Here is a 24,065-nt window from a genome sequence, read left to right on the forward strand (position 1 = left end):
TGGGATTCTCGGGGCCTCTGCCTAGGACGGAGATCTGGGTGGGAGCTTAGGTGCTGGTTTGAGGGCTTCCTTGCAGGACCTACATGTCACCACATGGGCTGGGGGTCTGGGTGGGATCTGAGGGCCTCATGGAGGGGACTCAGGCTCGAGGGATTCTCTGTGGGATCTTATGGGTCTGTATGGGATGGAAGTTTCGTTTCAGTGAAATCAGAGGGCAGGGGATGGTGATTGGGGGTGGGGTGAAGTCCTGAGGATTTCCCTGTAGAACGTAAAGGTCCTGCTGTGAGATGGAGAACTGAATGTGGTCAGGGTGGGGGTCCCCGAGAGTGCTCAGATCTCTATGAGATTTTGAGGGCTCTTTGAGGTGTTGACTGGGGTTGCTGATTTTTGTCTACCTAACTCCCCGCTCCATGCCCCAAGGCCAGGCTGTGGATGTGGAGGAGGTAGGGGTGACTGCTGAGCTGGCAAACAAAGCCACCTGGGCACCCATCCTTCAGGAAGCTCTGGGCGCAACTGATCTGGGAAAACAAACAGGAACAGCTGCTAGGGGTGGGGACACCACAGCTGGGGAGAGAGGCAGAGCTGGACCAGCCTGGTGGAGAAGGAGACCCGCAGTGGGTCCGTGGAACCCAAGGCGGGTAGCGATCCCAGAGTCCTCCGCTGGAACAGCAGGCAAGGCTGCCCGGAAGCCCCTTCCCCTCAGTGGTTCTTCTCTTTGGCGGTGACCGTGAGGCCCAAAGTCAGGAGGGGCCTGAGGGGATTGGGGACCCTTGAGATGTTTAGAGGTCTCTGGGCCAGTGACTACTGGTGGTGGTGCTGGGTATGCCCATTTCTGAGAGAGATGGTGGCAATTGCTAGAACTAAAAGCCCATGGGTGGGAGGTGGGACCTCCGTACTATTTTCACCAGTAGGGACGAGGTAGAGAAGGGGAGAGGCTGGATGTCGCGAAGGCCAGAGCTTCGCACTGGAGGAGGAGCAGGGGCACTTCTCACACAAGGGGTCCCCTCCCCAACTCCAGGCGGGACTCCTAATTCTAACCTGGATCTCGGCTGGACGGCCTCCCCGCTTTTCCTCCTCCCCTAACCCCGGAAAAGGAGCGCGCGCACATACACCCTTCCTGCGGAATGCCGCCGTCCAACACACGCGACCCTCGGGAGCACACCCAGACCCCAGCCCCGCTCGGTGCAGTGTCCAGTCTCCGACAGACACCCCCACACCTTCTGACCAACACTTGGCGCCCGCGTCAGGGACAGCGCAGACGCACAGCCTGACGCACTAGCCACCCGCACGCGCGGCCTCCCTCCCGACCTCGACCTCCCCTTCCACCCCGCCCTCGGCGCCAGCTTTCGGGCCAGCGCGGCCTGCCCGCGCCCTCTGGTGGCAGAATCCAGAATTGTCGGATAGAGATGGGGGAAGGAGGGAAGGCGAAATCTTGATTCTTCCCCCATCACCCCTCCCTCGGCTGGTGACACTGACGACAAAGACTGGAACACCAAGGGTCCAGAACTGGCTTGTGCCCCACCCCACTCTGTAATTTATATTGGGGGAAATTACACCTTATTTGTGTTTGTTCAAATCCCCCAAAGGGTAGGAATCAGGACATGGTTCTGACCTCACCCCCAATCAAACCCGCCTGAGGCTGTCCCATCTCTGACCCATATCCCCCTCACTTGGACTCTACCTCCATGCCCAGTTCTAGGGCCCTGTACTCTTGGCACCCATCTTCATACACACTGCGAGCTCCAACAGTAACTCCTCACCAGAGAAAGGAAAGGCCTAAGGGAGCCTCTGTTTGTCCCCAGTGCCTGCTCTCAGCAACCCAGAACTTCAGAAGTGGGAGGCCGAGCCCCCACTCCCAGCTTCCATTGGAGAATTTCCTCTACGCCCCTTTTCCCGTGGACATTTGGCCCACACCTGACCGCCTTGTTCACTCACTCGTTCAAGAAGTTTTATTGAGTGCCTACTATGCACCCAGCACTGTGCTAGGTTCGAGGATAACAACTGAGAACAAGACACAGTCCCTGCCCCTTTCATTGGAGCTTACACTCTAGTAAGGGAGAGGCTGGTGCACCCATAAACACAAGATGAAAAAGATAACTTTACAGAGTGATCAATGCTAGAAAGAAAAAAAGGGCTGATGTGATGGATGGAAGAGTGCCTGGAACAGCATCACCGAGGAGGTGACACAGGAGCCAGCCATGCCAGGATCTTGTACCAAGACACTCCAGGTGGCGGCAGCACAAATGCAAAGGTTCTGAGATGGGCTGAGCATGGAGCACTGGGAAGAAGGCTTAGAAGGCAGGCTGGTGAGGCAAGGCTTCTGGGAGCTAGGGTGGCCGCAGCTGGCCTATGAGCACTTTTGGCACAGGAGCTTGGATGGACAGCGGCAGAGCACTGACTGTGGCTTCCAAAGGTCCGAGGTCGATTTTTGTTCTGAAGCTGGCTCGCTGTGTGAGTTTGGACAAGGCCTTAGACCTCTTTGAGCCTCCATTTCCACATCTGTACATGCAAACCTAATTCACTGGACTGTTGTGAGGACCCGTAAACGGAGCACAAGGCTCATGGGAGCAGCAACATATTAGCTCCTTTCTCACTTGCCCTCTCACCTCTGCTGGAATATCCCCACCCACACCCACCACCATTAAGGAAAACTCACGATTTTGCAAGAAGTCTTTGTGTCTCATTAACAGCTGTTGTGGCTAGAAAATTCCACTGCAAGTGGTGAGGAAATTTCCTACCTGTAGCTACCTCTTAGGGGTCCCAACACTTTCCTCTTCCTCCTCTCCCTCGACCACCCTCCTGCCCCGTCCCCCATCCCCCTCTGCCTTTCCCCAGCTCACTCTGTCGCCCAGTCTGGAGTGCAGTGGCTTGATTTCGGCAAACTGCAACCTCCACCTCCTGGGCTCAAGCAATTTTCCCTTCTCAGCCTCTCAAGTAGCTGGGACTACAGGGACATGCCACCACGCCCGGCTAATTTGTTTGTTTGCTTTTGTGGAGACGGGGTTTTGCCTTGTCGCCCGGGCTGGTCTCAAACTCCTGGGTTCAAGAGATCCTCCCAAAGTGCTGGGATCACAGGCGTGAGCCGCTGTCCTGTCCCCAGCCCTGGGAGATTTCTTAGCTGTGACGCTGCACTACGTTCCAAAGCCCTCGGGGCCTCCACTTCCTCAGCTGGGAAATGCAGGACAATAACGGCACCTTCCTCACAGGTCTGTGTTAGAGTTAATGGAGTTCACGCACCCGAAAGCCTGGGGAGAGAGGTCGGCCTGAACTAAGCGCTTCAACCTCAGCGGTTAACTCTCGGGCAGACGTCGGGCCTGGAGCCCCGAAGGCCTGGATCTTTGTGGGAGACCCGCAGCGGCACGAGTTGGGCAGAGCTAAGGCCCAACATTCCTCCTACCTCCCGCGGCGAGCCACTCCCTGGGTGGCCATTAAGCCTAAACCCTGAGTAAACCGCGGGGCCCTCGGGAGGTGGTTTCCAGCGCCCGGAGCCGGAGCCGCGGCGTGGTGTGTCCTAGCCGCCGCCTCCTCTCCGTCCCGGGCCCCAGGGGAGCGGCCCAGGATCTGGGAACGCACGCTTGGGAGGAAAGGGGCTGCGATGCACCGATCCTCCAGGAAAAAGAGGACTGAGCATGTGAAGCGAGTCCTTTGCGCAGAGCTTTCTCTAATTCCGCCCTAGCGTCGCCCAAAAGAGAGGCCGGGACTAGGGCCGAGGAAGGCTGTAGATAGACCCGGGGAAGAACTTCCCCTCCGAGAGTCAGCAGCGCGGTGTTAGCCTGAGGCCCCCGGAGGCCAGATCCCTTCGTTCCGAGGACCGGGCCAGGGAGGGCGCGTCCTGTCCTGAGGCCTGGCGCGCCCGGCCTGGCTCAGGCTAGAAAGAAAGAAAGCGCGGAGTCAGCCTGGGCTGCGGCGGGCGCGGGGTGCGCGCCTCAGCACTTTCTGTTGTCCTCCCTATGGGCTGGGGCCACAGCGGCGGCTGCAGGCGAGGCCTCGGCTCCCCAGCGGAGACCAGAGCCGACCGCCGCCTGCCTGCTGACTCAGCGGCCCCACCCCGGAGGGAAAGGGTACGGGTAGGGGACAAGGCCAGAGTATAAAGCCTGGCCCGCCCGGCCGCGCGCAGCCTAGTAGCCTGTCCATTTCCCTCGTGTGCCGAGCTCACCCACCCGGTGAATGCCTGCTACTGGGGCGGGGACGGGCTGGGAGCGCGGGAAGAGAGCGAGGCCCTGGCAGCCGGGTCCAGAGCCAGGCTGGGTCCTGCCCCCAGTCCAACCCAGGTTGGACAGGCTGTGTTTCGGAATGGGGCTCTTGAGACGCTGAGCGCCTGGTTCCACTCTTCCTGTCCGCAGCGGCATGAGCAGCACCCCCGCGCCGGGTCCGGCGCCCGCCGGCCTCACGCTCTGGGACGAGGAGGACTTCCAGGGCCGTCGCTTTCGGCTGCTGAGCGACTGTGCGAACATCTGTGAACGCGGAGGCCTGCGCAGGGTGCGCTCGGTCAAAGTGGAAAACGGCGTGTGAGTGATCACCTGGCCGCGGCTGGGCTCGGTTGAGGGGCGCTGGGCTCCACCGGCCCAGGCTCTGAACCTCAGCCCCCTGTCCTGTGAGCCCTGGAGAGACCTGCCAACACCGGAAACCCCATAGCCTCCCGAAACTCCCCACCCATTGCAAGACAAATGATGGGAAAGCGTGTATTTTTGTGCGAGTTAAAGAGGCAGGCGAGGCCGGGCGCGGTGGCTCACGCCTGTAATCCCAGCACTTTGGGAGGCCGAGGCAGGTGGATCACCTAAGGTCAGGAGTTCGAGACCAGCCTGACCAACATGGTGAAACCCTACCTCTACTAAAAATACCAAAATTAGCCGGGCGTGGTGGTGCAGGCCTGTAATCCCAGCTACTCAGGAGGCTGAGGCAGCAGAATCGCTTGAACCCAGGAGGTGGAGGAAACAGTGAGCCCAGATAGTGCCACTGCACTCCAGCCTGGACGGCAGAGGGAGACTGTCTCAAAAAAAAAAAAAAAAAAAAAAAGCAAGCCAGAAGCGACCCTTTAAGGGTCCCCATGGGGCCCCACAGTGAAGGGGTTCCTAGTGTATGTACATCATTCCCAAAGTTTTTCTCTGTGCAAAATTAGAAGACTCTGTCCTTGGCTTAACAAAAGAAACCCAATCCCCTTCCCTGGCCCCACCCTGGTCTCCAAGAGCCCGGTTTTTCCCACCCTCCCCCGTCTTCTGCCATCCCCCACACCCCCTGTCCCTCACCCTCCATCCCCCATCTCCCAGTTCCTGCTTTAATACTCAGAAGGGTCCTCCAGTGCTTCCCTATGCAAAGGCCTAAACCCGTGAGGTAGAAGCACTTGGTGGTGGGGTGATCTTTATAACCAGGAAAATTCTTTCCCAACCTGGGGTCCTTGAGCAGGAAGCCTGGGCTCCTCAAACCCCCGATAGCAGCAGGTTTGGGGTGTTTAGCCCCAACAGGGGCTGGACTGCCATGCGATGGGCATGTCAGGGGAAAGGACTGGGACTGGAGAAAAATACTGTGCCTCTCAGTCTTGTCAATCATGCCAAGCAAGGGGGAGGCAGAGGGGGTGCACCTGGGGCAGATACCTCCCAGCTCTTGTTTTCCAGTTGGGTGGCCTTTGAGTACCCCGACTTCCAGGGACAGCAGTTCATTCTAGAGAAAGGAGACTATCCTCGCTGGAGCGCCTGGAGTGGCAGCAGCAGCCACAGCAGCAACCAGCTGCTGTCCTTCCGGCCAGTACTCTGCGCGGTGAGCACAGCCACCTCTCCTCCTCTGCCTCCTAACTCTATGCCCTGGCCTCACCATGGGTCCCAGAAAGGCCATCCAAACCCTGCATGGGCGTGTGTAAGCAAACTCCAAGGTGGGTGGTAATAGCGTTATTTCTCAGAATCAGAAGGGTGTCTCCAAGAAAGTTGGGATTGTGGACGTAGGCCAGGAGTCCAGAAATCATCACCACGGACAGCGCCAAGGCCATCCCAGTCCTGAGCGTCCAGGGCTCCCTCACATCCAATCGACCACACATGTGAGGGACCGACTCTGTCCTCACACAGCCCTGTGAGGTCAGGATGGCTGCTATTAGCCCCATACACAGGTGTGGAAATGGGGCTCAACGGGACAAAGTGGCTTGCCCAGGGTCACTGAAAAGAGTCAGTCTCAGTGTGTTTGTGTGTGTTATTGTGTGTGTGAGGATATTGGCAATGAATCAACTACACCGGAAGAGAGGATCTTACTTTCCATTTGTGCTGACCTGGGTACTGGTAGGAATGAGGGCTGGAAAGCAGAGGACACAGCCCAGGGTGGCGCAGCTCCTCTGTTGCAAGAGGCTGAAGAGCCCTGCAGTGGGAAGGCCCTGGGGCCAAGATGCAATCGGTATTGATGCCCTGACATGTCTATTCTGATTCTGCTATCCACTACCCCTTAGCTGGGCGCTAATCTGTGAGAGGCTGTGCTGAGGGGCTGGGCAGGGTATTGGGTAGTCAATCAGTGAGTCCCTCAGGGAACTATCTTGGTGAATAGGCCAGATTTCTCTAAGGACCTCTGATTTTGCTCCTGCAAAACAGGTCCATGTCACAAGATGCTCGCTAGTCCCTACCTGAAAGGGTCTCTGGAACCCCATTCCCCCAATCACCTCCTTAGCCCAAAGCCGTGGGAGGGGCCAGGTTCGAGGGAGCCTCTGAGTGATCCGTTTCCCAGACTGCCAGGGAGCTGATGGGGTGAGTCTGGGAGTGCCTGTAGGTCCTAGACAGCTGCACAGCTTTCGTGGGAGCAGTGAGGGGTGGGAAGCGAGGCTGAGGATGTATCCATTGACCACCCTTTAGAAGCCCTGACCTTTCTGTCCCAACCTTCCTGGGCCTCAGAACCACAATGACAGCCGTGTGACACTGTTTGAGGGGGACAACTTCCAGGGCTGCAAGTTTGACCTCAGTGATGACTACCCATCCCTGCCCTCCATGGGCTGGGCCAGCAAGGATGTGGGTTCCCTCAAAGTCAGCTCCGGAGCGTGAGTCCTGGAACTAGAACCGGGAAGACAGAAGAGCAGGGCAGCAATGGGGACTGAGGGAGAGGGTGGAGGAAAGTGGTGTGGGGAGGGCACTAAGAGAGATACTGGGGACTTGGAGGCGAGGGGAAGTGAGATGATGGAGTCGGACTGGGAGGGAGGAAAGGAGGAGGTCCTAGGAGAATGGGGGCAGAGGACAATATGGGGACAGAGGAAAGGTTGGAGAACATGAGGGGATGGAAGCAATGGAGGGTGGGTTTGGGAAACAGGATGAGACAGGTGATAGGAAGACTGGGAGCATTGGGTGGGGGAGGGAGAGAGCCATGTGGGGAAAGTTGAAGCAGTGATTTTGGAGCTGGGGGTCGGGAGCTACAAAAGAGGGGCTGCTAGTGGAAAACACAGGGTGGGGGTAGAGGCAGAGCTTACTCCCTACCCCTGTGCCCTCACTGGCCTAGGTGGGTGGCCTACCAGTACCCAGGCTACCGAGGCTACCAGTATGTGTTGGAGCGGGACCAGCACAGCGGCGAGTTCCATACCTACAGTGAGTTCGGCACACAGGCCCACACCGGGCAGCTGCAGTCCATCCGGAGAGTCCAGCACTAGGCTCCTCGGCCCCAGACACCTTCCCTGAGGACCCTCAATAAAGGTTCCTGAATCTTCCTGCCCCTCTGGCCTCCTTGGTGTCTTGCTTTGTGATCTCCATCCTCATCTTTCTGAGGGTCCCTCCCTGCCAAGCTGACCTCCCCCCACAGGCTCCAGGACCTTGGCTACTGAGCATCAGCTGGCTGAGGTTGTGTGTGGGTAGGCTCTGGTGGGGCTGACAGCAAAGGGCTGGTAAGAATCTTAGCAATTCTGTTAAATGTCACCAGTCCCAAACCTCTCCTTGGTAAGGTCCACCACTATGTATGAGCCAGGGGTTCTGCTAGCTCAGATGGCACCTCTGCCATCCTGCAGGTAGGGCGGGCACACCCCCACATCAGGGCTCATAGCTGGATTGCAGCTTCTACACACCCCTGGCCCAGGCACCAAGATGCAGGGCAGAACTTCCTTACCATACGCGGAAGGCCTGGGCTTCCTCTGTAACCCCAGAGCATTTTCAGCCTTTACCTTCACCCAGCTCACTGCCCAGCCAGGGAAGCCTGAGCCTCCTGCATTTGTCCCCTTTCCTCCATCCGTAGGAGGGGCGGTAGTGGGAAATCCCACTGCCTCCCAGTGCCTTCAAAAGGGAGACTTCCACCCTCTGAGCCCAGCCCCCAGACCCTTTGAACAATGACAGTCCCTTGCAGTGGCATTGAACTCCAGCATTTACAAAGCCTCTTCATATCCCCCCTCTCAGCGCTTCACACCACCCCCTCTTCAGTCTTCCGTTCCCTCCCTACCCTTCAGAGGACTGGTGAGCTGTAGAAGCCACCCCTCAGTGGCTGACACAGTAAGCCTGGGTTGGGGGCAACTGGCAGGCAACCACAGGCATGGCAGGGCTGAGTATGGCCGCAGCCATTAGAGCCCCTGGCACTAGTGTGAGTTTTCTACCAGTTCCCTCTTTGGTACAGTTAGTGATGCCCCTCCCCCGACCCCCACACAGGCAGAACCTCTCAAGATTCTTGGGACTCACCTCATCCTATCCTGTGGGGATTCTTGTGTTTCTTCCTCCCTTCCTTCCTTCCTTCCTTCCTTCCTTCCTTCCTTCCTTCCTTCCTTCCTTCCTTCCTTCCTCCCTCCCTCCCTCCCTCCCTCCCTCCCTCCCTCCTTCTCTCTCTCTCTCTCTCTTTCTTTCTTTTTTCTTTCTTTCTTTCAACAGAGTCTCGCACTGTTGCCCAGGCTGGATTGCAATGGCATGATCTCGGTTCACTATAACCTCCGCTTCCCAGGTTCAAGTGATTCTCTTGCCTCATCCTCCCAAGTAGCTGGGATTACAGGCACACACCACCACACCTGGGTAATTTTTTTGTGTTTTTAGTAGAGATGGGATTTCACTATGTTGGCCAGACTGGTCTCAAACACCTGACCTTGTGATCCCCCAGCCTTGGCCTCGTAAAGTGCTGGGATTACAGGTGTGAGCCACCACGCCCAGCCAGATTCTTGTGTTTTCAAGTCCCCAGTGGACCTATCAGTGGGGAAGGGTGGCTCTGATTATTGCCCCAGGCCAGGCAGGGCAGGTCAATGCCAGGGGGCAGTCAGACTTGGGCCTGAAGTCCCCAGAGGCTCAGCTGTGCAAAGTCAGCCTGATCCTTTGGGAAGAGCTGTGCACCATAAGTCAGAACTCCTGGGACCCAATTCCCTCACCTTGTAAGCTGGCGCTATTGACCCCTGTCCTGCCTGTCTCACAGGGGCTGTTGGGAGGATTCCATGAGAAACCCCTGCAAATGCTTATGGTGTTATGGAAAAGTATTGGGGTAGTCAGTGTAGGGGCCTCCTTCCCCTACGTCCTCCACCTATGGATCGTAGGGTTGGGTTGGAGGACCAAGGGAGAGAGCTGTGGGTGAGATACAAATTTTGCCTTACACTTGAATGGGCCCCAGAGTCCATGGTCCTTGTTGCATTCAATCCTCCTAATACTCTCCAATTTCATCTATTTTTACCAAACTGGGGGTCCAAGGAGTAGTTTTGATGATATAACCCAATTAATTGGTGACAAAGCCAGGATTTGAACACAGGGCTCCTGGCCCTAAATCCAGGCTGTTAGGTGGAGGCTGAATTGAGCTGTGGCCAAAAGCCTCAGGCCCCAGCATAGACCCAAACTTCTGTGGGCCCCAGAAGAATCTGGGATTCCTGGTCACGGGCACCTCCCCATCCCCCTGTGGAATAGCTATATTTACAATGGGTGCATGTATAGAATCTGTTCTAAGCACTTCACATGCGTTATCTCATATAAAACTCATCATTCTGCTTGGCAGGTACTATCATACCCATTTTATTTTATTTTATTTTATTTTTATTTTGAGATGGAGCCTCACTCTGTTGCCCAGGCTGGAGCACAATGTCACGATACTGGCTCATTGCAACCTCCACCTCCTGGGTTCAAGCAATTCTCCTGCCTCAGCCTCCCAAGTAGCTGGGATTACAGGCACCCAACATCATGCCCGGCTAATTTTTGTATTTTTGTACAAATGGGGTTTCACCATGTTGGCCAGGCTGGTCTTGAATTGCTGACCTCAGGTGGTCTTGATCTGCCCACCTCAGCCTCCCAAAGTGCTGAGATTATAGGCGTGAGCCACCATGCCCAGTCCATACCCATTTTACAAATGAGGAGACCCAAGTATAGTACAGAGGTTATGTTCCCCCAAAGGCACAAAACCAGGAAATGGGGGAGTTAGGAGTTGAACCTAGAACCAAACAAACTGGCTCCAGTGCCCAGCAGCCCATTTCCCCACTGATTGCTTTGGGGAGCAGGCAATGAGCAAAGGGAGATCTGGAATCTGCCCTTGACTGAGCTGACCTCCTTATGGGGGACCTGTGGTTGCTGGGAAGAATCAGCAAGATGGCTTCAGGAATGAAAAGTGTGACTCTGAACCTGGCACAGGTCTCTGGGTCTCTGTTTCCACATCTGTGCAATGCAGAAGTCAGGGGAGCTCATATCTGCTGCAGCTTTTGCCACGCTGGACCTTCTAGGTTTTTCTGGACCCAGGGCTCATGTTCTGCTCCCTATATCAGTCTGCAGCTAAGGAGTGGGGGTCACAGAGGACAGTGTAAACTCTAATGCTTTCACCTTCCAGTCCTTTGTTCGTTCTGAGCAGGCTGACCACCTGCAGAACCACTTGGGACCAACTCCCAGCAGGGTGGAAAGGGGATGAAGGGGAAACTGCCCAGCACGCTGCTGTTGGCTTTCCTGGCTGCACTTGCAGCAGGAGGGGATGGAGATCAAGATGGGTACCAGGGGGGTAGAGGGGACTTCCCCCCATGCACACTTTTCCTGGTGCCCCACCCCTTCAGCAACTGGCTTCTTGGTAAGGCTGGGGCATAAAGCCTGTACTGTTGATCCTTGCCCAGTTCAGAGCTGGGATATTCGGGACCTCCTCTCTAGGAGCCTCTTCCTTACACCTCAGCTTCCCACTGAGAGCATTAAGTGGGCGAATTCTGATGCCTCCCAGCTCCCCCAGCTCTTACTTCCTGCCCCCTGCCATTTTCTGTGCTTACCTCCTGCTCCTTGTTTTCTGTCCACAGTGGGTGGGGGAAGCAGTAAGAGGAATGAGAAGGAGAAGGATTGGGATCTTGACCCCACCTTCAAGGCCCTCCCCTTCTTTGGAGCCCTAAGTTTGGTCCACAGGAAACATTCTAACTTCTAGTCTTTGCTCCTACCAGATTCCAGGTCCACGTCCTGAAGGCTTTTTTTTTTTTTTTTGTCCCACTAGGATCCTCTGAGGTCCTAGAATCCCTCATTTTCCCTCCACACTGCCTCCCACACTTCTCCCTGGCTCCTTTGCACCCTCCACCAGCAGAGATGAACACTCCAGCGAAGATGAACACTCCAGTTATGGCAAATGAGAGTGGACAGGGGCCTGCAGAACCCCAGGCATCTTTCCATACATCCTCAATCAGGCACCCCATGACCAGGTACTTAGTAGGAATCCTGGCCATTCCCAGGCCTCCTTCACCACTGGGCTCAAGTAGTGAGAGAGAAGGACTTTGAGAATCCCAGTTTTGACAGTAGCCATTCCATATTGCAAGGCTCAGAAGGTGGGCTTCTGGGCTGGAGCCTCATCTGCAGCCAGCATCCCTACTTAGCCTGCCTCTCCGGAGCCAGGATGACCCATAGGTACCCAGAGAGACTCTAGGCCACATGGGAGCCACATCAACATCTTTGAATGAGTTGGAAATAGGAATCCCTTTCTTGGAGTGGATTTCAGCCTTGCGCAATGCAGCTCTGCCTTAATCCCTCCACCTCTCCAGCCTGGTTCTGGGGTGCCCAGAATGGGAGTTGTGGTGAGAGTGGGTGGCCGACTGGGAGGACAGGGGATGGGGAAGGATGAGAGAGAAACGATTGTACAGGGAAGTAGCAGGGGGCTCAGGAACTCATCCGGAGAAGCCAAGACAGACTCTCAACATCTATAGAGGCCTTCAGCAGTCCAGGCCACTACTAATTTGTGGGGACTGGATGAAAAAGAAAAGGAAGGGAGGGAGAGGGATAAGATGGAGAGACGGCTTGAGGGGAGATGGGAGTGGGAGAGAAAAGCAGCCTAGAATAGAGGGGAAAGAGAGACCTAGAAAGGGGGCGGGGAGGACCAAGGAGGGGGCTGCCCAGCATAAGGTGCCAAGAGAGATGGCCCAGTACCAAGCCTGAGGCTTGGGGGCCCCACAAAGGCAAGAAAGGTGCCAAAGTAAGAGGGAGACAGGGAAGGGGTTCGGGTCTCTAGGGAAGAGCAGAGAGTGGGAGAAGAGGAGGAGGGAGCGGGGGTGGGGGCAGAGATAAAGGGAGCAGCGGCTGCAGGGCCGGGAGCTCAGCGACAGGCGAGAGGGAGGGAAGCGGAAATTTAAAAGTGAAGATGCAGATAACGCAGCCTGGAGACGGGAACCCGGGTGGGGATAGAAGTAGGGGGAGGAGAGTGAGCGGCGAGAGGAGCGGGAGTCGACTGGAAGAAGGGCATTGGGGAGGGGGCTATGGCCGCTAGGGTCCGAGGTGTGGCCGGGTACACCACCCCCATCACTGTTTGCAGAGAGTCAGGGAGGCGGAAAGACACGCGCTCCCGGCCCCCATCAGAGCGGTTGGCCGGGGCCCATCCCCCGCGCGTCTCCCCAGCTGCGGGGCGCGGGGGGGCTGCCGGGTGCGCTTGGCTGTGGCGCGGCGCGTTGGAGACTTTATTGCGATGGGACGATAAGAGGGGCGGGGGCGGGGTCCTGGGGGCCGAGGCGGCCGCGCTTTAATTAAAACGGAAATTGCGGCCCCTGGCCGCGCGGAGGCCGGAGGGTTCCAAGCGGTCCCGTAGCTGGGAGTGTTGCTCCAGGACCTCCCCCAGTTGTCCCCCCCGTTGCCCCCCCCGCCACGCCCGGGCTGCCCCCTCCCGCCAGGCCTTGCCGGACCCGGCGCTGTCTTCTCCTCCTTGTCACCCGCGGTCGCTTCGGGAGGGGATCGGTGCCCCGGAGCGCAAAGCCTGCCTCGCCCCCCTTCCCCGTCCCCCCCATCTCCCACCGCCCAGTCCCCGGCTGCGATGAGACAGAGCGGCGCCTCCCAGCCCCTGCTGATCAACATGTACCTGCCAGGTACCAGGGAGCAGCCGGGGGCTAGTGGCACCGGAACCTGGGGCGGGAAGTCTAGGCTCAGGCTCGGGAAGAGAGTGCTGGGGTCCAGGAGAAGGGGAGGTGTCCGGAGATTCGGGTTGCAGGGAGGGCCGATTGTAATTTAGGGCACTGGGGGGACCTAAAGGCAAGTGGAGCTCTGGGGTTTCAGTGCAGGGTCTAGAGGAGTCGAAATGAGCAGAATGGGAGCCTGGGGGCCGACAGCCGGGACTCAGGGACCTGCAAGAGCCTAAGAGGGGAAGCAGAGGTCTCTGGCATGGTGGAGGACTCTGTGGCCGAGCCGTACCGGGAGGTTGTGGCCCGCGGGCGACGCCCCTGCGCCCTCATGGCTCCTCACCTTCCTGCTACGAGCGTTCGGGCCCGGCCCTCCAGGTGCCCTCCTCTTCTCTCGGATGGACTCCCCGCGCTCCGGCTCGGCTGGAGCAGTTCCCCGCTCGGCTTTATAAGGCTCCAACCGGCCCCTTCGGAAAGCGGATTTCCTTTTTCCTGGACGCGTTTCCTGACTTGGGCTCTACGGAGGGGCTCCGCGCGGCGCGCCTGGACCAGGCTCCGGGAGGAGGAGCCGGGTGGCCCGGGCCCCCAGCCTCGCGCCTGGGAACCACGGCACCCCCCTTGAGCCTTGGCCCGGGGCCCTTTTTTCAAGCCCACAACTTCCGCCCGGGGTTCGCCTGATTCTTTTATTCTGCTGCTGCAGATACCGTCGGAGACGGTCTCTTCAAGGAAGGGAAGAACCCGAGCTGGGGGCCGCTGAGCCCCGCGGTTCAGAAAGGTGAGCTTGCTGGCCCTCTGGGCTGCGGAGACGCGGGCAGTTGGGGTCAGGGCACAGGCAGACAGAAGGTGGGAGTAGTGTGTACCCAGGGTTCTGGGAGTCCTGGCCTGGTTGTGGGGAGGCCTTGGGAAGACATTCACATGGTTTTTGGCTCCTGCATCTTCTGAGCACCAGGAAAAGACTTGCAGGGCAAGGCAGATGGAGAGGATCCCAGTCCAGGCCCTTTTGCTGTTGTGTACGATTTTCCAGGCTTTGGGGCTGCGGCTGGGACACTTAGCGTTTTTTCCCTGCTGGTAGTAGGAGTTCAAGGCCACAGCACCAGCTGGCAATGAAACTGGGGGAATTACTCCCCAAACACGGTGGGCTTCCCAATCACTAGACCCTGGCCACTGCCGCCTGCCTCACCCTCCCGCGCTGACCCACACTGGCTGATCTCTGCCAGCCAAGTCTGCCAGATGATAGCAATGGATTTCCAGGTTCACCACCAACGCTCCACTGGTAGTCGCTAAATTACCCTTTCGACGGCAGTGTCTCCCCCAGTTCCCATCCCAGTCGTTACCCTAGATCTCAACAAGAGACAGGAACCACAAACGAGGTTGGCAACTGTTTTACCCAGAAGGAAATGATGCCCAACAGGAACACGCATCCAAGCAGCTGAGGTTGCTCCGCTGTTGGTGCCAGGTGTACCTTTGTACCAAAACCTTCCCTTGCTTCTGACCTTAAAACTTAACGTTGGGGTCCAGGAGCCAGGAGGCTCTTTGCTGGGCTGGCTTGAAAGGATTGGGATTTAAATTTTGGGGGAGGGCAGCGTCTGGTTTCTAAGCCAGTGGCTGAAAAAGGAAGAGGGGTTCACTAGATTCTATTTGAGGCAGTAAACAGACCACTTCGAGGAAAATCCGTTTTATTCTAAAAGGGAGTGGGGGGGATTGTATCAGGATTTTTCTCTGCCTGTCTACTTGAGGCTCCAAGACAGAGGAGCAGGAATTCTGGGACCCCACTCTCTCACCACTCGCATATCCTGGAAAAACCCCCTTGCTGCCTCCAGCAAGGAGGGAGATGCACAAAGACAGGAGGAGGTCGGTAGCCCAACGTAACAGCTGCTGGGTCCGGTTCCCCTCCCCAGAGCTGTTCATCAGGCCCCCAAGAACTATGGCATCATACTGGGCAGGGAATCCCGCCTGTTGCGAAAAAAGAGGCCAAACTCTCAGGACCGGCGCAGAGACTGCGCACCTGAGGGTGGCTAGGACAGGGAGCCTATGAGAGCTTGTCCCTCCTGTCATGTATAGAGGGCCACTATTCCTACTCCTGTCCGATGCGGTGTCGCAAGGAAGCCAGCCACCACTCCACCTTGGGAGTACCCTGTCCAGCTATGTCTTTGGGGACCAGGGCCTGGCTGGATCTTGTCCAGCAGTGGTTGGGGTCGTCCTGCTGCACGCCTGTCCCTTCCCATCTCTGGAGGTGGTCCAGCTGGGATGTGGCAGTACAACCACCTGCCCAAGGTGGCCCTGCACAGTTGTGCGGGCTTTTCCATGAATAAGGGCGCCCGGCTGAGATGGTGAGTGGCGGCGGTTATCTGATCTTCCTCGCTTTGGAAAGCAGAGTGCCTTGGTGCCCTGGCTGCTTCCACCTAGGGGAGGCGATGTTTCCCCTTCTCCCCCGAAGTTCCACAAAACCTTGCATCAGAAAATCTAAGTGCTCTTCGGTGGAAGCCGCATTTCCATTGTGCAAAACCGCGTTAAAGGCTAAAGACCACTCTGCGGATCAGCGCCTCCCGGGTCGGCTACTCCCGCTAGCAGCTCACAGCTGGACGTGCCCTTTTTTTCCCCAGGGCAGGTTCCTCCCCGGGTGGGTCGGTTTCCCGCCTGCACTCTCCCCCAGTTCCACCTCCCCGCTCCGGCCTCTGGCTGACCGCCCCCCTCCCCACAGGCAGCGGACAGATCCAGCTGTGGCAGTTTCTGCTGGAGCTGCTGGCTGACCGCGCGAACGCCGGCTGTATCGCGTGGGAGGGCGGCCACGGCGAGTTCAAGCTCACGGACCCGGACGAGGTGGCGCGGCGATGGGGCGAGCGCAAGAGTAAGCCCAACATGAACTACGACAAGCTGAGCCGCGCCCTGCGCTACTACTACGACAAGAACATCATGAGCAAGGTGCACGGCAAGCGCTACGCCTACCGCTTCGACTTCCAGGGCCTGGCACAGGCCTGCCAGCCGCCGCCCGCGCACGCCCACGCCGCCGCTGCAGCCGCTGCCGCTGCCGCCGCCGCCCAGGACGGGGCACTCTACAAGCTACCCGCCGGCCTCGCCCCACTGCCCTTCCCCGGCCTCTCCAAACTCAACCTCATGGCTGCCTCGGCCGGAGTCGCGCCCGCTGGCTTCTCCTACTGGCCGGGCCCGGGCCCAGCCGCCACCGCTGCCGCCACCGCCGCGCTCTACCCCAGCCCCAGCTTGCAGCCCCCGCCCGGGCCCTTCGGGGCCGTGGCTGCAGCCTCGCACTTAGGGGGCCATTACCACTAGACGGGGCGATCCGGTGACTGCGGCCTCGCCCGCACGCCTAGAGTCTCGCCCGATCCCATCCGCATCCCGAGGAGGGGCCCCGGAGCCTCCGCCAACCGTCCTCTAACCCAGAGTTTACTCCACCTGCCGCACCCAGCACCGGGGACCAGACAGAGCCCCCTCAATCCTCCTCTGGCACTAGATTTGCCCCTGTCCCACCCCACAATCCCCTGAGGAGGGCCATGTGTGCCCTGCTTGACTTTTTTTTCTTTTCGGTCTCCAGGTCCCGGATCGGGTTCGTTCTCCCCACCACTCCAGTGCATTTCCGCCTGGCTCTTAGAAGCCCCATTCAATATCATTTCTTTTTATCCAGTGCCAAATATTTTCCCACTTTTGCTCTCCCCTACTGAACTGGTCCCACCCCAGCACGTGGAGGCCTGTCACGGTCCTCACTCCTGGGACTTGAGCAGGTTTGGTGAGAGCCACCATCCCCAGGACACATGGTCCCCTTCCTCCTGTCCCCACTCTCACAGGAGGGCCCAGTGTGTTTCCGACCCTTTCAGCCCCATTAAAGCTCCTGAGCGCCCCGCTGCCTCCTCTCTCTGTTCTTTGCTGCACCAGAACCCGTGGATAGGGAAAAGCAGGGAGAGGCTCATCTGGGGCCAGAGCAGAGACCTGCCAAGAAAGAGATCCCGAGAAGGAGGGTGGCTCAGGCTTGGGCGCCGCCTGCCGGGAATGAGAGGCCTGGAGGGTGGGTTCAGCCTGAGGGAGCTGCCTTGCCTCACACCCACCCTGCCAGGCGGCCTCAGCTCACCTCACTCTATCTTTCAATTGCCGGGCACCCCACCCTACCCCTACTTCCATCCCAGCAGACACCGCACCCCACCCTCCCCATTTCAGTCACCCTTCCATCTTCCCCTCACCCCACCATCCCAACAGACACTCCACTCCAACACCTTCCACCTCCCCATCTCACCCATCTTTCCACCCACCCCTCACCGTACCCTATCCCAACAGACACCTCATCCCACCCTCCCCATCTCACCCACCTCCCACTAGCCCCTCACTTTACCTTTTCCCAATAGGCACTCGTACCCCATCCCCTCCATCTCACCCATCCTTCCGCCCGCCCCTCACCCCACCTCAACCCAACAGTCACCCACAACACCTCTTCCCCATCTCACTCATTGCATCCGCCCCCACCTCATCCCAACCTTCACCCCTCCAGGCTCAGCTTCACCCTACCTCATCGTTCCCTCAGCCACTTTATTTCATCCCCTTCCCCAGCCACCCTCCCCTCCTCATCCTGCTCTCACTTCGACTTTGTCTCCCCGTCCCGCACAAACCGCCCCCTCCCCCAGCATCTGCCGCCGACTTTCTTCTGGCTCGGCTTCCTCCTTTGCAGAAGAAGGGGTCTCTCTCCCTCCCCGCTCCAGCGCTAGGGGCTCGCAGCCTCCCCGCAGGCACTCACGGCTGCACCTCCTTCTCGCGGGCGGTGCGCGCCCTCTGCTGGTCGGAGGAGGGTACGCCGGGGAGGGCGTTGTACCTAAACCGGGATGGATTTTGTGCGCCCCGCTGTGTAAACTCAGGTGCCTGGCCAGACTGAGCACGGCGGGACCCAGTCGTTTCCGAGCCTCCTTTGGCCTTCAGAGAGGAGGGTGAAAAAGGGAACCCTGCCTCCCAGGTCCGACCTCTGGAAGCCCTGGAAGTGGGTCTGGTGGATTATTCTGACTGGGCCTCTTTCCTCACCACCTAGAGGCCCTTCTGAATACTGAGCCCACCTACCCGGGCCACAGCCCTTAAATTATTATTATTTTTTTGTCTTGAGACCGAGTCTTGTTCTGTCGCCCAGGCTGGAGTACAGAGGTGCAATCTCGACTCACTGCAACATCTGCCCCCAGGGTTCAATCAATTCTACTGCTTCAGCCTCCCGAGTAGCTGGGATTCCAGGTGCGCGCTGCCAAGCCAGGCTAATTTTTTGTATTTTAGTAGAGACGGGGTTTCACTGTGTTGCCCAGGCTGATCTCAAACTCCGGTGCTCAGGCAATTCACTCACCTCGGCCTCCCAAAGTGCTAGAATTACCGGCGTGAGCTACTGCACCTGCCTGGCCCCTTAAATTCTATTCGCACATTTTCCAAAACCTTTTGGCAGGAAAACTACCTTAAACGCCTTGGCTTAGAGGAAAACAACCCTGGGGGAGGTGCCTAAAGGGACAACCCCAACCTCAAGGCAGCTGTGCCTCAAGGCAAGTCCCTGGCTCCCCTTTCCGCCCCCGCCGTCCTGGCTGTTCTTTCCCACGGGCACACCTCTTCTTGGGCACAGAAAGGGGCAATGCAGGCACGAGGCGGGACAGTCGGGAGTGTGGGGTGGGCCTGATGCCGCTTCCCAAAGAATTTAGCTAGGAAAAAAGCCTTTATTCACTTTCATTTTATTTTTCACTTTATTTTTTCTAGTTTTCCAAAGAACACACACTCAGCATAGAAATTTTGGAAGCGTACACCTAAGACCTCCTCCATGAAACATTAGTTGGATGAAGCATGTAAAGAAACATGAAGGAAAAGAAAGACCCAAACCTACAGTCCTGTTACACAGACACCACTGTTACTATTGATAATTCTTTGTCAAAATCCTCCCTTTCTTTTCTCAATGACTTTTATTTATTTTTGAGATAGGGTCTCACTCTGTTTCCCAGGCTCCCAGGCTGGTGAGATGTCAGTTTACTGCAACCTCCACCTCCCGGGCACAAGTGATCCTTCCACCTCAACTTCCTGAGAAACTGAGACTGCAGGCATGTGCCACCATGCCCAGCTAATTTTTGTGTGTTTTGTAGAGACAGGGTTTTGTCATGTTGCCAAGGCTGGTCTTGAACTCCTACGCTCAAGCAATCCACCCACTTCAGCCTCCCAAAGTGCCTGGGATTACAGGCATGTGCCACGGTGCCTGGCGAACGCCTTTTAAAATTTGATAATATCCTGCTTTCATAACTGAATAGAGATTAAGTATGTTCCACATCATTATGCCCTACACACTTCCTGGGGTAGGAGAGTGGGCTGGTGCATTCTCAAGCAGGTGAGTCAGTCTGGCCTAGTGGGGTCCTCTGTGACTTTCTGCAGAGAGTTCCTTTACAGCCCTATTTGCAGGGGTCAGGAAGCTGGGGGGAAGAAGAAACATACCAAGGAGATACAGCCAGGATCCAAAAAGATCTGGGCTGCTAAAAATCGTGGACTGAATGTAACAAAGTAAAATTTGTGTTTTTTTGTTTGTTTGTTTGTTTTTTGAGAGGGAGTCTCACTCCGTCACCCAGGCTGGAGTGCAGTGGCACAATCTCAGATCACTGCAACCTCTGCCTCCCAGGCTCAAGTGATTCTCCTGCCTCAACCTCCCAAGTAGCTGGGATTATAGGTTCTTGCCACCACACCCAGCTAATTTTTGTATTTTTAGTAGAGATGGGGTTTCATCATGTTGGCCAGCCTGGTCTCAAGCTCCTGACATCAAGTCATCCACCTGCCTTTGGCCTCCCAAAGTTCTAGGATTACAGGTGTGAGCCACCACGCCTGGCCACAAAGTAAAATTCCTCAGGAAGGACTGTGAGGCCCTGCTCTTATGTCTTTAAATAAAACAACAGGAAGTCAGAGTCTTGGCAAAGGTAGGGCTCAGCAGAGCCTGTGTGCAAATGAGTAATGTCTTAGCCAATGTAACATTAAATGGGAGTCCGTAGGGTGAAGTGCAGAAAGATCATTGTGATCCAAGGACGCACTGATGGAGTATGACACCTAAGATGAAGGAAGTGATCCACTTGCTTTAATAAGTCTGCCCCCAGGAACATTGTGCACAGTGTTACTTTCAGGAGGAGACCAAATGGAGGACACACAGTGTAGATGACCCAGGAAGTGAAGAGGAAAAACAGTGGAAAGCCAACAACAATGTGAGATGTATCTGGAATTTCAACTGGGGGAAGGGGAATGGGAGCTGTCCTCATTTACTCAAAACGTTGTCCTGAGAAAGAGGATCTGGATGCATGTGACTAAGGGCAGTAATGGGACATGTGGTTGGAAGCTCCAGTAAAACAGATGTCACCTTGATCTAATGAAGAGCCTCTGCTATAGAACATGTTGGATGAGTTCTCTGTCACCAGAATGTTCAGCAGGCCCTTTTGTGGGAAGCAGAGAGGAGAGGTGGACTAGGTGACTTCTCTAACCTTGAGACTCTTAGAATCCTGTGAAGGAGTCACTAAAGGAGGGATTTTAGCCGTTGTTGGGCAGCTGACAATCCATCGCTAGATTAAGGGACCTTCTTACCTATGAAATCACATCCTTCAAGTTCACCCATGCCTCTGTTCTTTTCTGTCCACATAGCCAGTTTGGGAGGCTAAGATACAGAACCGGGGACCAGAAATTCTGAGTTCCAGTTGCAGCTTGGCAACTAACTTGCTGTGTGACCTTCAGATAATCACATCTCTTTTCTGGGATTCCATTCTCATCTCATTAAAATAACGAGGCTGAACCAGAGATTTGCAAACTCTACTCTGTGGAACTTTAAGGGTCACCTAGGTTCTCTCTGTTCCAAAAAAAGAAGAGCTGGAAAACGTCTATCCAAGGTGGTGTATAAGGTTGAACCCAGCCTCAGAATGCAGTCAGTGGAATCCTCTTCTGCAGATTATCTCAGCTCTGGGAGCCCCTCCCTCTGTGATATCTCCAAGGCCTGGGTTACTGTGGCCTTGATAGGACTATAGTCCACCCAGTCCTTGAAGCACCCACACTCTTACCTCACTCAGCTTCCTGATGATCCCAGCCTGTCCTCATGGACCCTTAACCCCTTCGTCCTTGGCCCTTCAAGGTATGGATCCCACCATTGCTTTCCTCTCCCAGTCCAGGGTCAAGTCCCTCTTGCCTTTTCTGAAGTTCTGAGCCTTTTCTCTATCCCCTTATTCAAGTTGCCAGTGAAAGGATGGCTCACTCCCCACCCCCCGTCATGTGCTTGCAGTACAGTTTACAAAACGCTTTCACAGCCATTGTTGTACTGACCTCTCCAAGGTTAAGCAGACAGGGCAGGTGTTGCTTTATCTGCTAGGAGGATAAATAAACCAAGGCTCCAGATGTTAAATGACTTGGTTGAAGTCCCAGGCCTGGTTCCAAGACCTGTGTCTTCTTATTCCTCTGCCAGACTTTTTCCCACGGTTCCAAGTGACCTTTCCACAGTCCTGAGCAGTCGTTGATCACTTTGGTTTTAGGATCATTCCCATGCAGGATGACACAGACCCATATCTTCTCCAGGAACATGTGCTCGGTGCGACTGAGCTCCACTCGCTATCACTTGCAGATGGACTTAGAAGCCCTGCTAACATGCAGCTTGAGGACATTTGTGTTCATACTGTTTGGGACGTGCACAGTCACAGTGCAATGATGCCGCTGAAGGCACTGAGGCTCACAGAGCACTCTCATACACCAGTGCATGTGACCATAGACAGGCATCGCAATGGGCCACTGTGATGCACTTCTCTCAGAGCCTTCTGTTCTTCTGGGCTTCACCTTTCCTTTAATGTGTCTTTGAAATGCACCAAAATGCACTTCAACTTGTTCCTTGAGCTACTTATAATCCACGTCAAGTGGATCTGCTGATGATAAAAGTATGCCTTGCCACTCACTGAACATGACTCTGCCAGGACTTGCCCTATGCTAATGCTTTACAGGTGGTGTTTCCTTTGACCTGGCCACAACCTTGCCAGATGGAGATGGTTACCTCTATTTTCAAATGAGGGAACCTAGGCTTGGAGTGAAGTGGCTGGGCCAGCCCACGACCTGACAACTGAAATCCTTACCATCCCACCAGACCCACTCTTGCTAGCCTTCTTGGATAGCTTCTTGCTCATGTAAAAATGACCTGCTGCTTGCCTGTTACAGGCGCACACCACCTACAATTGGTTATAAAGGACAAATTGACAGCTTGCCTTATGAGTGTCCTTGGTTAGGCCTCTGTTTGATAAGGAAGTACATTTGTCCCTGACAAGAAATAGAGACTGTTTTTTGGCCCCAATGCTTTTGTAAGCTTTCACTTTCCTAACTGAGGCTCTTCAGGCTTGGAGATCACTGTTCTCTGAGGTGGGTGGGGCTCTGACTACACATTGACTTGAGTGCTATTTCCTACTTTGGTTTGGTCAATAGGATTTCTCCATGACACTCCTCCATCTTGGGGTGACGCGTGTCATGTCTAGAGGCAAATGGTTCAATGTCTCATTGACTATGATGTTTCCTATTTCTTATCTTTTCTTTTTTTAGAGATAGGGTCTCACTCTTTTGCCCAGGCTGGAGTGCAGTGGCTTGATCATAGCCCACTGCAGCCTTGAACTCCTGGACTCAAGAGATCTTCCCATCTTGGCCTCCCACGTAGCTGAGACTACAAGCATGCACCACCGTGACCAGCTAGTTTTCATTTTACTTTGTTTTTGTCGAGATGGGGGTCTCTCTGTGTTGCCCAGGCTGGTCTCAAACTCCTGGCTGCAAACGATTCTCCCACCTTGGCCTCTGAAAGTTCTTGGGTTACAGGCATGAGACACTGTGCCCGGATGAATTTTTCTTTCTTTCTTCTTCTTCTTCTTCTTTTTTTTTTTTTTTTGAGGCAGAATCTTGCTCTTTTGTTCAGGCTGGTACAGTGGCACAATCTTGGCTCACTGCAACTTCTGCCTCCTGGATTCAAGTGATTCTCTTGCCTCAGCCTCCCATGTAGCTGGAATTACAGGTGCATGCCACCACACCTGACCAATTTTTGTATTTTTAGTAGAGACGGGTTTTCACTATGTTGGCCAGGCTTGTCTCGAACTCCTGACCTCAAGTGATCTGCCTGCCCTGGCCTCCTAAAGTGCTGGGATTACAGGCATGAGCCACTGCGCCTGGCCCCAGCTGACTTTTTCTGTTTCTGAGCATTATTTCCTAGTGGATGCTGTTTGCTGTTTTTTTACTAGCATACCCTTCTTTGAAAACAAAAGGCAACATAGCTCAGTGGTTAACAGCAGAGACTTTGGGCTGGACTTCCAGGGTTTGGATGCTGACTCTGTCACTTACAAGCTATGTGACCTCATTCAAGTTACCTTACTTCTTTTATTTATTTATTTATTTTAATTTAATTTTATTTTTTCTCTATCATTCAATTACCAATGCTAGAGCAAGGTTACTTTACTTCTTTGTGTTTCAATGACTTCATGTGTAAAATGATAGTATAATATCCATTAAACCTGTCTCATAGAGTTACTGTAAAGATTAAATAATGATTTAAGTACCTTGCTACTTATATCAGTGCTTTCTATTATTAAACAAGCAGACGAAACAATCCAAAACAAAGCAAGCACGTGCCTCCTCTCCCTCTCATCCCCATCAGCTGCCCTCCACATGCCCTGGAAAGGAGCCTGGGCTTACTCTTTCACACCAGCCCAGACCTTGTCCTGGGCCCACGTGGTGATCTTCACCAAGAACAAGCCTCTTGACTGGCTATGGGTCTGCAGCCATGATCACATGGCTGGCCTCCTATGCCCAGAACGTCCTTCATTTCTTTTTTTTTTTTTTTTTTTTTTTTTTT

General features: G+C 55.5%; 2 protein-coding genes and 1 long non-coding RNA gene across 4 annotated transcripts; 2 read left to right on the top strand and 1 right to left on the bottom strand.

The window, feature by feature from the left end:
- Nucleotides 1–4,063: 4,063 nt before the first annotated feature.
- CRYBA2 (crystallin beta A2) lies at nt 4,064–7,668 on the top strand. 2 transcript variants are annotated; one of them, XM_032278170.1, is made up of 5 exons: nt 4,064–4,163; nt 4,344–4,508; nt 5,613–5,754; nt 6,864–7,006; nt 7,459–7,668. In XM_032278170.1, exons 2-5 carry the CDS (start codon nt 4,348–4,350, stop codon nt 7,604–7,606), a joined length of 594 nt encoding a protein of 197 aa, XP_032134061.1. In that variant the 5' UTR covers nt 4,064–4,163; nt 4,344–4,347; the 3' UTR covers nt 7,607–7,668. The 2 variants fall into 2 exon arrangements, with proteins under 2 accessions (XP_032134061.1, XP_032134060.1); XM_032278169.1 differs by having other exon boundaries at nt 7,475–7,668.
- A 4,879-nt stretch (nt 7,669–12,547) lies between these two features.
- Nucleotides 12,548–17,081, top strand: FEV (FEV transcription factor, ETS family member). Its single transcript, XM_032278171.1, has 3 exons — nt 12,548–13,198; nt 13,929–14,003; nt 15,930–17,081. Exons 1-3 carry the CDS (start codon nt 13,147–13,149, stop codon nt 16,514–16,516), a joined length of 714 nt encoding a protein of 237 aa, XP_032134062.1. The 5' UTR covers nt 12,548–13,146; the 3' UTR covers nt 16,517–17,081.
- A 3,378-nt stretch (nt 17,082–20,459) lies between these two features.
- LOC116551513 lies at nt 20,460–21,906 on the bottom strand. Its single transcript, XR_004268980.1, has 2 exons — nt 20,795–21,906; nt 20,460–20,712 (listed from the first exon to the last, which is right to left on the bottom strand). It is a non-coding gene; the product is annotated as an uncharacterized LOC116551513 (long non-coding RNA).
- Between the last annotated feature and the right edge of the window lie 2,159 nt (nt 21,907–24,065).

The sequence above is a fragment of the Sapajus apella genome, unplaced genomic scaffold (assembly GCF_009761245.1).
Source record: "Sapajus apella isolate SASKATOON/1434 unplaced genomic scaffold, GSC_monkey_1.0 scaffold10, whole genome shotgun sequence".
NCBI classification, from domain to species: Eukaryota; Metazoa; Chordata; class Mammalia; order Primates; family Cebidae; genus Sapajus; species Sapajus apella.

Excerpts from the sequence above, each read along its gene's own strand:
- FEV (XM_032278171.1), top strand. The coding sequence starts at position 13,147 with ATGAGACAGAGCGGCGCCTCCCAGCCCCTGCTGATCAACATGTACCTG. Across the intron at positions 13,199-13,928 it reads GATCAACATGTACCTGCCAG|ATACCGTCGGAGACGGTCTC; the intron begins GTACCAGGGAGC and ends CTGCTGCTGCAG. Across the intron at positions 14,004-15,929 it reads GAGCCCCGCGGTTCAGAAAG|GCAGCGGACAGATCCAGCTG; the intron begins GTGAGCTTGCTG and ends CCCTCCCCACAG.
- CRYBA2 (XM_032278169.1), top strand. The coding sequence starts at position 4,348 with ATGAGCAGCACCCCCGCGCCGGGTCCGGCGCCCGCCGGCCTCACGCTC. Across the intron at positions 5,755-6,863 it reads TCCGGCCAGTACTCTGCGCG|AACCACAATGACAGCCGTGT; the intron begins GTGAGCACAGCC and ends CCTGGGCCTCAG. Across the intron at positions 7,007-7,474 it reads CTCAAAGTCAGCTCCGGAGC|TACCCAGGCTACCGAGGCTA; the intron begins GTGAGTCCTGGA and ends GTGGCCTACCAG.